Genomic DNA, 14,813 nt, shown 5'->3' with positions numbered 1-14,813 from the left:
AAAATGCCCCCTTTATGCACACTAATGGCTTTAGGACACGTGGGACGGCCAAGTCGCATGACAAGTCCTACTCCATGATTTCCAATAAGTACCGTTCAAACCTGTGCAACTTCAAGTCGCAACAACTTCAAAATAGTCACTGCACTACTTTGATGTGTTTTGAGGTCCATAGACATAGGCACAGGCATTAACAAGTGGCACTTGTGAAAATACACTGCTGCCTCATGTGTGCCCACCTGTGCAGGTCAGTGCCCCATCATCAGTGCTGTCTCATCAGAGCACATCAATGAAGGTGAAAAATTACCTGTTTGAAAAGTTTGATAGCAAACTTAAAACTGGTTTTGTTTTTTTTTTCAAAATTTTCAGTCTTTTTTTGTTTCTGCAAAAAATAAAATAAAAACCCCAGTGGTGAATAAATACTACCAAAAGAAAGCTCTGTTTGAAAAAAAAAAAAAAATGATAAAAATTAAATTTTGGGTACAGCGTTGCATGACTGCGCAATTGTCATTCAGGGTGTTTTCACACTAGCACTTTTGGTGCGCACCGGGGTTCGATTGACGTCAGAATTCGGTTCTTTTTGATGATGTGAGCACTGTCTTTGAACTCGGGTGCGCACCCGCGAACCGTACCCGAGTCCACTTAAAAAGGGTGGTCTGGGGTACGGTTCATGTGAACTCCAGTACAGTTCGCTTCTGATGAGAACGCAATCGTACCAAAGCAAGCAATTCTATTCATTTTGGCACCTTCTTTACAGCGGTTGCCAAGCAACATGAGTACGCGCCGGCTGCAGCTTGATGACACAAGTGTACTGCGGTTCGGATACAAAAATCAAATGTGAACACAGTCCATCGAGGGCAGGGGGAGGGGGGAGCAATCGAACGCAAGTTCGGACCAGGCAATTGCCCCAAGTGTGAAAACACCCTCAAAGTGCTACAACGCTAAAAGCTGAAAACTGGCCCGGGCAGGAAGGGGGTTAAGTGCCTGGTAGGCAAGTGTTTAATTACAATAGAATATTTTAAATGACCCAAGTCCATTTGAATTTTAATGACGAGATTAATAGGAGTGGTTATTTAGTCCACCCCACGTGACATTTGCTGTGTTTTAATGGTATGGAACTGTAATGGGTGGCTGCCGATTACATGAGAAATACCCAATTTTACAGTATCAAATAAAGAACTTTGAATAATAAATTCAACCTTCTTTGTATTTTCCCTTTAATATGCCAATAATGTATTAGTAGCTTTTCTTTTACATACACACACATACAATTACCAAAAGTATTGGTATTAACACGCACATGAACTTTAATGGCACCCCAGTCTTAGTCTGTAGGGTTCAATATTAAGTTAGCCCACCCTTTGCAGCTATAACAGCTTCAACTCTTCTGGGAAAGCTCTCCAAGAGGTTTAAGAATGTCTATGGGAATGTTTGACTATTCTTCCAGAAGCGAATTTGTGAGATCAGGCACTGATATTGGAGAGAATGCGTGGCTTGCAGGCTGCACTCTAATTCATCCCAAAGGTGTTCCATCAGGTTGAGGTCAGGACTCTGTGCAGGCCAGTCAAGGTCCTCCAACCCAAATTTGCTCATCCATGTCTTTATGGACCTTGCTTTGTGCATTGGTGCGCAATCATGTTGGAACAGGAAGGGGCAACCCCAAACTGTTTTTTTTTTAACAAAGTTAGGAGCATGAAATCATCCAAAATGTCTTGGTATGTTGACCCCTTAAAGTTCCCTTCACTAGAACTAAGGGGCCAAGCCCAAACCCTGAAAAACAACCCCACTCTTTATTGCTGTCACAAGAAATGTAAACATCCGTTGTGACCATAATAGGCAGCGACAGGTACTCATGGAGTGATCTGGGGTCTAAAAGACCCCAGACCCCTCCAAAGTGTCAAAATCTGCATTTTTGAATACTGACAAGTTTTTTTAATCGCCGCTGTTAGCAACCGAGTAAACCGGAAGTGAGGCTGTGACGTTGCTTCTGGGTTACATAATCGGAGACCCAATCAAAGCTGAATCAAGCTTCGTTCAGGACTCTAACAAGCTGGCGGATGTGCCAGCTGATTGTTGGGGTCTCCTGGTGGGACGGTAGACCTGTGCAGAGCAGCGAAAGGCGGCATGAGGGGGGGGGGGCGTCCCCTCCTGCTTGCATGGATAACAGCCACCATCAGTTGTTGTCTCCAGAAAGCCGACCGACTGCTATAAAAAAGAAAAAAAAAATAATGGTACCAGGATGATGCCTCTAGCTGCGGGCATCACCCTGGTACAACCACTTCAAACTGACGTACAGGTACATCAGTATGCGGGAAGTCCTTAAATAGTGGTCCAAGGATGTCAGGAACAAGATTGTAGACCTACACAGGGCTGGCATTGGCTACAAGACCATTGCAAAGCAGCTTGGTGAGAGGGTGACAGTTGATGCCATTATTCACAAATGGAAGAAACACAAAATAACTGTCAATCTCTGTCTGGGGCTCCATGCAAGACCTCACCTCATGGAGCTTCAATGATCATGAGAACGGTGGCGAATGAGCCCAGAACTACATGGGAGAACCTGGCCTCAAAAGAAGCACATTAAGGTCCCGGAGTGGCATAGCCAGTCTCCAGACCTTAATCCAATAGAAACGATGTGGAGGGAACTGAAGGTTTGAGTTGCCAAACATCAGCCTTGAAACCTTATTGACTTGAGAGGATATGCAAAGAGGAGTGGGATAAAATCCCTCGAGGGGTGTGAAAACCTGGTGGCCAACTACAACAAACGTCTGACCTCAGATTGCCAACAGTTTTGCCACCTAGTACTCAGTCATGTTTTGCAAAGGGATCAAATACTTATTTAATTCATTAAAATGCAAATACATTCATAACTTTTTTGAAATGCGTTTTTCTGGATGTTTTTGTTGCTATTCTGTCTTTTAGTCCCGGTTCACACTACCGCGACTTGTCAGGCAACTGGTCAGCCTGACAAGTCACGGTCCATTCTGTGCTACGGGAACCGTTATAGGAGCGACTCAAGTCACTCCGACTTAGAAAATAGTTCCTGTACTACTTTGGAGCGACATCGGAGCGACTTGCATTGACTTCCATTATGTGAAGTCCGTGCAAGTCGCGGTGCACGCGACCTCACAGGTCGTCCCTGAAGTCGGATCGCCATAGTGTGAACCGAAACCTACTGTTAAAATAAATCTACCATTAAAATTATAGACTAATCATTTCTTTGTCAGTGGGCAAAGGTACAAAATCAGCAGGGGATCAAATACTTTTTTCCCCTCATTGTAGATCTTTTATTCCTAGCGGAACAGATGAACTGGAAAATAAATTGATCATTTATAGAATGGTGTATGGACACAGTAAGTCTTCTAGTGCATCTGCTGTCAGACTCATCCACCTCACCAACTGCTCAGTCTGCTATCCCTCCACTGTCTGCCCCTCACCCAATAAAGGAAATTCAAAATACTAGCAACTTACAAAGCCATCCAAAAACTTAGCCCTCAGCTACATTACCAATTAGTCTTAAAATACCAACAATATCATCTCTTCATTTCTCCTAAGGCCTCCTCCTCTTTTTCTCCAGGATTTCTCCCATCCTATGGAACTCCCTTCTTCAATCTGTCCGACTATCTGCTACTCTGTCCATTTTTAGGGCAATCCCTGAGAGCACTTCTCTTCAGAGAAGCCTATCCTCCACCCAACAACTGTACCTCAGTGTTGCCAACTGTCAGTAAATTTGTGGACAGTTAGTAAAATCCAGAATTTTATATCTGTCCATTACGGACATGCAGATTGCATGTCTGTACTGGACCTTCATGGACAGATGTAAAATCCTGGATTTTACAAACTGTCCTTGAATTTCATGACGGTTAGCAACACTCTTTTCCCTTTGTCCATCAGCTAATCCTCCAGTTATTACCTTTTGTATCCCATAAACCCCTCTTGGATTGTAAACTCCAACGAGCAGGGTCCCCTAATTCCTCCTGTATTGAATTGTATTGTAATTGTACAGTCTGCCCTCGTGTTGCAAGCACTGTGCAAACTGTTGCTGCTATGCAATTACTGTATAATAATAATAATCTAACAATAACCTCTCCCCCAGGGAGAGAGCACCCCACTGTCAGCTCCTATCACCCCACCATATACAGAGATCACCCCACTGTCAGCTCCTATCACCCCACCATATACAGAGAGCACCCCACCATATACAGAGATCACCCCACTGTCAGCTTCTATCACCCCACCATATACAGAGAGCACCCCACCATATACAGAGATCACCCCACTGTCAGCTCCTATCACCCCACCATATACAGAGATCACCCCACTGTCAGCTCCTATCACCCCACCATATACAGAGAGCACCCCACCATATACAGAGATCACCCCACTGTCAGCTCCTATCACCCCACCATATACAGAGAGCACCCCACTGTCAGCCCCTATCACCCCACCATACACAGAGAGCACCCCACTGTCAGCTCCTATCACCCCACCATACACAGAGAGCACCCCACTGTCAGCTCCTATCACCCCACCATATACAGAGAGAACCCCACTATCAGCTCCTATCACCCCACCATATACAGAGAGCACCCCACTGTCAGCTCCTATCACCCCACCATACACAGAGAGCACCCCACTGTCAGCTCCTATCACCCCACCATATACAGAGAGCACCCCACTGTCAGCTCCTATCACCCCACCATATACAGAGAGCACCCCACTGTCAGCTCCTATCACCCCACCATATACAGAGATCACCCCACTGTCAGCTCCTATCACCCCACCATATACAGAGAGCACCCCACTGTCAGCTCCTATCACCCCACCATATACAGAGAGCACCCCACTGTCAGCTCCTATCACCCCACCATATACAGAGAGCACCCCACTGTCAGCTCCTATCACCCCACCATATACAGAGAGCACCCCACCATATACAGAGAGCACCCCGCTGTCAGATATCACCCCACCATATACAGAGAGCACCCCACTGTCAGCTCCTATCACCCCACCATATACAGAGAGCACCCCACTGTCAGCTCCTATCACCCCACCATATACAGAGAGCACCCCACTGTCAGCTCCTATCACCCCACCACATACAGAGAGCACCCCACTGTCAGCTCCTATCACCCCACCATATACAGAGAGCACCCCACTGTCAGCTCCTATCCTCCCCACCATATACAGAGATCACCCCACTGTCAGCTCCTATCACCCCACCATATACAGAGAGCACCCCACTGTCAGCTCCTATCACCCCACCATATACAGAGATCATCCCACTGTCAGATATCAACCCACTATATACAGAGAGCACCCCGCTGTCAGCTCCTATCACCCCACCACATACAGAGATCACCCCACTGTCAGCTCCTATCACCCCACCACATACAGAGAGCACCCCACTGTCAGCTCCTATCCTCCCACCATATACAGAGAGCACCCCACTGTCAGCTCCTATCCTCCCCACCATATACAGAGATCATCCCACTGTCAGCTCCTATCACCCCACCATATACAGAGATCACCTCACTGTCAGCTCCTATCACCCCACCATATACAGAGATCACCCCACTGTCAGCTCCTATCATCCCACCATATACAGGGAGCACCCCACTGTCAGCTCCTATCCTCCCCACCATATACAGAGATCACCCCACTGTCAGCTCCTATCACCCCACCATATACAGAGAGCACCCCACTGTCAGCTCCTATCCTCCCCACCATATACAGAGATCACCCCACTGTCAGCTCCTATCACCCCACCATATACAGAGAGCACCCCACTGTCAGCTCCTATCCTCCCCACCATATACAGAGATCACCCCACTGTCAGCTCCTATCACCCCACCATATACAGAGATCACCCCACTGTCAGCTCCTATCACCCCACCATATACAGAGATCACCCCACTGTCAGCTCCTATCCTCCCCACCATATACAGCGAGCACCCCACTGTCAGCTCCTATCACCCCACCATATACAGAGATCATCCCACTGTCAGATATCAACCCACCATATACAGAGAGCACCCCACTGTCAGCTCCTATCCTCCCCACCATATACAGAGATCACCCCACTGTCAGCTCCTATCACCCCAACATATACAGAGAGCACCCCACTGTCAGCTCCTATCACCCCACCATATACAGAGATCACCCCACTGTCAGCTCCTATCACCCCACCACATACAGAGAGCACCCCACTGTCAGCTCCTATCACCCCACCATATACAGAGATCACCCCACTGTCAGCTCCTATCACCCCACCATATACAGAGATCACCCCACTGTCAGCTCCTATCACCCCACCATATACAGAGAGCACCCCACCATATACAGAGAGCACCCCGCTGTCAGCTATCACCCAACTATATACAGAGATCACCCCACTGTCAGCTCCTATCACCCCACTGTCAGCTCCTATCACCCCACCATATACAGAGAGCACCCCACTGTCAGCTCCTATCCTCCCCACCATATACAGAGAGCACCCCACTGTCAGCTCCTATCACCCCACCATATACAGAGAGCACCCCACTGTCAGCTCCTATCACCCCACCATATACAGAGAGCACCCCACTGTCAGCTCCTATCATCCCACCATATACAGAGATCATCCCACTGTCAGCTCCTATCACCCCACCATATACAGAGAGCACCCCACTGTCAGCTCCTATAATCCCACCATATACAGAGATCATCCCACTGTCAGATATCAACCCACCATATACAGAGAGCACCCCACTGTCAGCTCCTATCACCCCACCATATACAGAGATCACCCCACTGTCAGCTCCTATCCTCCCCACCATATACAGAGATCACCCCACTGTCAGCTCCTATCACCCCACCATATACAGAGAGCACCCCACTGTCAGCTCCTATCACCCCACCATATACAGGGAGCACCCCACTGTCAGCTCCTATCACCCCACCATATACAGGGAGCACCCCACTGTCAGCTCCTATCACCCCACCACATACAGAGATCACCCCACTGTCAGCTCCTATCACCCCACCATATACAGAGAGCACCCCACTGTCAGCTCCTATCACCCCACCATATACAGAGAGCACCCCACTGTCAGCTCCTATCACCCCACCATATACAGAGAGCACCCCACTGTCAGCTCCTATCACCCCACCATATACAGAGAGCACCCCACTGTCAGCTCCTATCACCCCACCATATACAGAGAGCACCCCACCATATACAGAGATCACCCCACTGTCAGCTCCTATCACCCCACCATATACAGAGAGCACCCCACTGTCAGCTCCTATCACCCCACCATATACAGAGAGCACCCCACTGTCAGCTCCTATCACCCCACCATATACAGAGAGCACCCCACTGTCAGCTCCTATCACCCCACCATATACAGAGAGCACCCCACTGTCAGCTCCTATCACCCCACCATATACAGAGAGCACCCCACCATATACAGAGAGCACCCCGCTGTCAGATATCACCCCACTATATACAGAGATCACCCCACTGTCAGCTCCTATCACCCCACCATATACAGAGAGCACCCCACTGTCAGCTCCTATCACCCCACCATATACAGAGAGCACCCCACTGTCAGCTCCTATCACCCCACCACATACAGAGAGCACCCCACTGTCAGCTCCTATCACCCCACCATATACAGAGAGCACCCCACTGTCAGCTCCTATCCTCCCCACCATATACAGAGATCACCCCACTGTCAGCTCCTATCACCCCACCATATACAGAGAGCACCCCACTGTCAGCTCCTATCACCCCACCATATACAGAGAGCACCCCACTGTCAGCTCCTATCCTCCCCACCATATACAGAGATCACCCCACTGTCAGCTCCTATCACCCCACCATATACAGAGAGCACCCCACTGTCAGCTCCTATCACCCCACCATATACAGAGATCATCCCACTGTCAGATATCAACCCACTATATACAGAGAGCACCCCGCTGTCAGCTCCTATCACCCCACCACATACAGAGATCACCCCACTGTCAGCTCCTATCACCCCACCACATACAGAGATCACCCCACTGTCAGCTCCTATCACCCCACCACATACAGAGAGCACCCCACTGTCAGCTCCTATCCTCCCACCATATACAGAGAGCACCCCACTGTCAGCTCCTATCCTCCCCACCATATACAGAGATCATCCCACTGTCAGCTCCTATCACCCCACCATATACAGAGATCACCCCACTGTCAGCTCCTATCACCCCACCATATACAGAGATCACCCCACTGTCAGCTCCTATCATCCCACCATATACAGGGAGCACCCCACTGTCAGCTCCTATCCTCCCCACCATATACAGAGATCATCCCACTGTCAGCTCCTATCACCCCACCATATACAGAGAGCACCCCACTGTCAGCTCCTATCCTCCCCACCATATACAGAGATCACCCCACTGTCAGCTCCTATCACCCCACCATATACAGAGAGCACCCCACTGTCAGCTCCTATCCTCCCCACCATATACAGAGATCACCCCACTGTCAGCTCCTATCACCCCACCATATACAGAGATCACCCCACTGTCAGCTCCTATCACCCCACCATATACAGAGATCACCCCACTGTCAGCTCCTATCCTCCCCACCATATACAGCGAGCACCCCACTGTCAGCTCCTATCACCCCACCATATACAGAGATCATCCCACTGTCAGATATCAACCCACCATATACAGAGAGCACCCCACTGTCAGCTCCTATCCTCCCCACCATATACAGAGATCACCCCACTGTCAGCTCCTATCACCCCACCATATACAGAGAGCACCCCACTGTCAGCTCCTATCACCCCACCATATACAGAGATCACCCCACTGTCAGCTCCTATCACCCCACCACATACAGAGAGCACCCCACTGTCAGCTCCTATCACCCCACCATATACAGAGATCACCCCACTGTCAGCTCCTATCACCCCACCATATACAGAGATCACCCCACTGTCAGCTCCTATCACCCCACCATATACAGAGAGCACCCCACCATATACAGAGAGCACCCCGCTGTCAGCTATCACCCCACTATATACAGAGATCACCCCACTGTCAGCTCCTATCACCCCACCATATACAGAGATCACCCCACTGTCAGCTCCTATCACCCCACCATATACAGAGAGCACCCCACTGTCAGCTCCTATCCTCCCCACCATATACAGAGAGCACCCCACTGTCAGCTCCTATCACCCCACCATATACAGAGAGCACCCCACTGTCAGCTCCTATCATCCCACCATATACAGAGATCATCCCACTGTCAGATATCAACCCACCATATACAGAGAGCACCCCACTGTCAGCTCCTATCACCCCACCATATACAGAGAGCACCCCACTGTCAGCTCCTATCACCCCACCATATACAGAGATCATCCCACTGTCAGCTCCTATCACCCCACCATATACAGAGATCACCCCACTGTCAGCTCCTATCACCCCACCATATACAGAGAGCACCCCACTGTCAGCTCCTATCCTCCCCACCATATACAGAGAGCACCCCACTGTCAGCTCCTATCACCCCACCATATACAGAGAGCACCCCACTGTCAGCTCCTATCATCCCACCATATACAGAGAGCACCCCACTGTCAGCTCCTATCATCCCACCATATACAGAGATCATCCCACTGTCAGATATCAACCCACCATATACAGAGAGCACCCCACTGTCAGCTCCTATCACCCCACCATATACAGAGAGCACCCCACTGTCAGCTCCTATCACCCCACCACATACAGAGATCACGCCACTGTCAGCTCCTATCACCCCACCACATACAGAGAGCACCCCACTGTCAGCTCCTATCACCCCACCATATACAGAGAGCACCCCACTGTCAGCTCCTATCACCCCACCATATACAGAGAGCACCCCACTGTCAGCTCCTATCCTCCCCACCATATACAGAGATCACCCCACTGTCAGCTCCTATCACCCCACCATATACAGAGAGCACCCCACTGTCAGCTCCTATCCTCCCCACCATATACAGAGATCACCCCACTGTCAGATATCACCCCACCATATACAGAGAGCACCCCACTGTCAGCTCCTATCACCCCACCATATACAGAGATCACCCCACTGTCAGCTCCTATCATCCCACCATATACAGAGATCACCCCACTGTCAGCTCCTATCACCCCACCATATACAGAGAGCACCCCACTGTCAGCTCCTATCCTCCCCACCATATACAGAGATCACCCCACTGTCAGATATCACCCCACCATATACAGAGATCACCCCACTGTCAGCTCCTATCACCCCACCATATACAGAGATCACCCCACTGTCAGCTCCTATCATCCCACCATATACAGAGATCACCCCACTGTCAGCTCCTATCACCCCACCATATACAGGGAGCACCCCACTGTCAGCTCCTATCACCCCACCATATACAGGGAGCACCCCACTGTCAGCTCCTATCACCCCACCATATACAGAGAGCACCCCACTGTCAGCTCCTATCACCCCACCATATACAGAGAGCACCCCACTGTCAGCTCCTATCCTCCCCACCATATACAGAGATCACCCCACTGTCAGCTCCTATCACCCCACCATATACAGAGAGCACCCCACTGTCAGCTCCTATCCTCCCCACCATATACAGAGATCACCCCACTGTCAGATATCACCCCACCATTTACAGAGAGCACCCCACTGTCAGCTCCTATCACCCCACCATATACAGAGATCACCCCACTGTCAGCTCCTATCATCCCACCATATACAGAGATCACCCCACTGTCAGCTCCTATCACCCCACCATATACAGAGAGCACCCCACTGTCAGCTCCTATCACCCCACCACATACAGAGATCACCCCACCACATACAGAGAGCACCCCACTGTCAGCTCCTATCACCCCACCATATACAGAGAGCACCCCACTGTCAGCTCCTATCACCCCACCATATACAGAGATCACCCCACTGTCAGCTCCTATCATCCCACCATATACAGTGATCACCCCACTGTCAGCTCCTATCACCCCACCATATACAGGGAGCACCCCACTGTCAGCTCCTATCACCCCACCATATACAGAGAGCACCCCACTGTCAGCTCCTATCCTCCCCACCATATACAGAGATCACCCCACTGTCAGATATCACCCCACCATATACAGAGATCACCCCACTGTCAGCTCCTATCACCCCACCATATACAGAGAGCACCCCACTGTCAGCTCCTATCCTCCCCACCATATACAGAGATCACCCCACTGTCAGATATCACCCCACCATATACAGAGATCACCCCACTGTCAGCTCCTATCACCCCACCATATACAGAGATCACCCCACTGTCAGCTCCTATCATCCCACCATATACAGAGATCACCCCACTGTCAGCTCCTATCACCCCACCATATACAGGGAGCACCCCACTGTCAGCTCCTATCACCCCACCATATACAGGGAGCACCCCACTGTCAGCTCCTATCACCCCACCATATACAGAGAGCACCCCACTGTCAGCTCCTATCACCCCACCATATACAGAGAGCACCCCACTGTCAGCTCCTATCCTCCCCACCATATACAGAGATCACCCCACTGTCAGCTCCTATCACCCCACCATATACAGAGAGCACCCCACTGTCAGCTCCTATCCTCCCCACCATATACAGAGATCACCCCACTGTCAGATATCACCCCACCATTTACAGAGAGCACCCCACTGTCAGCTCCTATCACCCCACCATATACAGAGATCACCCCACTGTCAGCTCCTATCATCCCACCATATACAGAGATCACCCCACTGTCAGCTCCTATCACCCCACCATATACAGAGAGCACCCCACTGTCAGCTCCTATCACCCCACCACATACAGAGATCACCCCACCACATACAGAGAGCACCCCACTGTCAGCTCCTATCACCCCACCATATACAGAGAGCACCCCACTGTCAGCTCCTATCACCCCACCATATACAGAGATCACCCCACTGTCAGCTCCTATCATCCCACCATATACAGTGATCACCCCACTGTCAGCTCCTATCACCCCACCATATACAGGGAGCACCCCACTGTCAGCTCCTATCACCCCACCATATACAGGGAGCACCCCACTGTCAGCTCCTATCACCCCACCATATACAGAGAGCACCCCACTGTCAGCTCCTATCCTCCCCACCATATACAGAGATCACCCCACTGTCAGCTCCTATCACCCCACCATATACAGAGAGCACCCCACTGTCAGCTCCTATCCTCCCCACCATATACAGAGATCACCCCACTGTCAGATATCACCCCACCATATACAGAGATCACCCCACTGTCAGCTCCTATCATCCCACCATATACAGAGATCACCCCACTGTCAGCTCCTATCACCCCACCATATACAGGGAGCACCCCACTGTCAGCTCCTATCACCCCACCATATACAGGGAGCACCCCGCTGTCAGCTCCTATCACCCCACCATATACAGAGAGCACCCCACTGTCAGCTCCTATCACCCCACCATATACAGAGATCATCCCACTGTCAGCTCCTATCACCCCACCATATACAGAGATCATCCCACTGTCAGCTCCTATCACCCCACCATATACAGCGAGCACCCCACTGTCAGCTCCTATCACCCCACCATATACAGGGAGCACCCCACTGTCAGCTCCTATCACCCCACCATATACAGAGATCATCCCACTGTCAGCTCCTATCACCCCACCATATACAGAGATCACCCCACTGTCAGCTCCTATCCTCCCCACCATATACAGAGAGCACCCCACTGTCAGCTCCTATCCTCCCCACCATATACAGAGATCATCCCACTGTCAGCTCCTATCCTCCCCACCATATACAGAGAGCACCCCACTGTCAGCTCCTATCCTCCCCACCATATACAGAGAGCACCCCACTGTCAGCTCCTATCCTCCCCACCATATACAGAGATCACCCCACCATATACAGAGATCACCCCACTGTCACCCCCTGCTATTAGCCTTGGCCCGTCCTCCCCCGCTCACCGAGAAGGTGTCTTTTCCTAGGATGCCACTAAAGGCCATGGGCAGTTGACAAGTGCCGTCATCGGTTCCGGACTCCACTCCGCTCCCCGAGCTCCTCCGCACCCGAGGATTCCACGAACCTTCCTGCCGCCATGCAGTGGAGCGCCCGTCCAGCTGCTCTCTAGGATGGAAACAACACGCTGACCTGACGGCGAGCAATAACAACAAACCCCGGAGGTCGTTCCTGTTCAGGCACCACATCTCTACCACAGCTTTCCCGACCACGGCCAGCACATTGACAGGTACACTATGACCCGTCTCCTATTGGCAGCGGCAGCCTTCACTCTTTCTAAAGACTTATTCTATTGGCCAGGAACTAGAGCAGATCCTCAGAAACGTTCCGCCCATAGGCTACATCATACATTAGCAGGTGGCAGCTGGGTTCTTATTTCTCATTGGCTCCCGCTGCTGTAGTGCGTTTAGATTGGACAATTAGGAAGCAAGCTCTGCTCAGTCTTCTATGGAAGAGGCAATGAAAAGTTTAAGTGTGAATGTTGTGTGAATAGTTGTCGGTTACAAAGTCTGCCTATATAGGAAGAGCAATAAAAGTCATTACTATTAGAATTATTCCTTGTAGGGTGGCCATTATATAGGGAGTGAAATGTAAGCTTGTAAATAGCATGCATTGTCTTCCTCATTATTCCCTCAGATGGGTTGTGCTAACAGGTAGATAACAAGGAAGTAGATGTTGGATAAGAAATGGCTTGGCTACATTCCAACAGGCGATGGGGTGTGGACATTTTGCTGCGTTCAGAGTTGGATAAACACAATTAGCTGTGTACAGAACTCTGCGGATACGCCAGCCCTGGATGGGAAAATGTAATAAAGCTGCTGTGCTGCTTCTCTGGCTTCATTCCTCTTGTTAATGGGTTGCACCGAATTCATGAAGTACAGTTAGGCCCCTTTCACACGGCTTCCTAATCAGGTCAGTTTTTCCGGTGGACCTGGTCGGATGCTCCATGCACCCCTATGGAGCAGCGGATGTCAGCGCTGACACCCGCTGCTATCCGAACCGATCCTGTCCATGAAATCCAGAGGGATGGAAACCCTATTTTCCATCCGTCTTGAGGATCGGATCGGATGAAAACGGACAGGAGGTCCATTTTCATCCGATCTCCTATAGAGAGCAGGGATCTGACTCTGCAAAGTAAGCGGAGATGGAGCTGTCATCCGCCTGCTCAGCAGGAATCAGCCAATCAATCACCGCTGAGCAAAACAGAGTCCGCTAGGCGGAAAGCCCATGTGAAAGGGGCCTAACTGTACTTCATGAATTCCGCTCAACCCATGAACAAGAGGAATTAAGCCAGAAAAGCAGCACAGCGGCTTTATTCAATTTTGATTGAAAGGACCCTTAGGCCCCTTTCACACATACGGTCCATTTGTCTGTTTTAATCCATCTGTTGACGGATGAAAAACGGACATCAATGCATCTCTATGTAAAAACGGATGACAACGGATGATCATCCGTTAACATCTGTTTTCATCCACTTCCGTCAATGTCCGTTTTTTTTAACCACTTTACCACTAGAGCATTTTGCTGTCTGGGCCACTTTTTGCGATTCGGCGCTGTGCGACTTTAACTGACAATTACGCGGTCATGCGATGCCGTACCCAAACGAAAAACGAAATTTACGTCCTTTTTTTCCCACAAACAGAGCTTTCTTTTGGTGGTGTTTGCTCACCTGTGCAATTTTTACTTTTTGCGCTATAAACAAAAAAAAGCGTTTATTTTGGAA

At 50.1% G+C, this 14,813-nt stretch overlaps 1 protein-coding gene across 1 annotated transcript in view; it reads right to left on the bottom strand.

Annotated features, from left to right (window-relative positions):
- The window catches only part of SORT1 (sortilin 1), a 252,133-nt gene extending 238,771 nt beyond the window's left edge, over positions 1 to 13,362 (bottom strand). The window contains exon 1 of the mRNA XM_082244645.1: positions 13,039 to 13,362. Coding sequence (XP_082100771.1) covers positions 13,039 to 13,278 — 240 coding nt within the window. The 5' untranslated portion in view covers positions 13,279 to 13,362. The remainder of the gene's footprint in view (positions 1 to 13,038) is intronic.
- Between the last annotated feature and the right edge of the window lie 1,451 nt (positions 13,363 to 14,813).

This window comes from Pelophylax lessonae, assembly GCF_965119305.1.
Source record: "Pelophylax lessonae genome assembly, chromosome: 2".
In the NCBI taxonomy this organism is placed as follows: Eukaryota; Metazoa; Chordata; class Amphibia; order Anura; family Ranidae; genus Pelophylax; species Pelophylax lessonae.
This window is presented reverse-complemented; position numbering and strand designations above follow the sequence as displayed.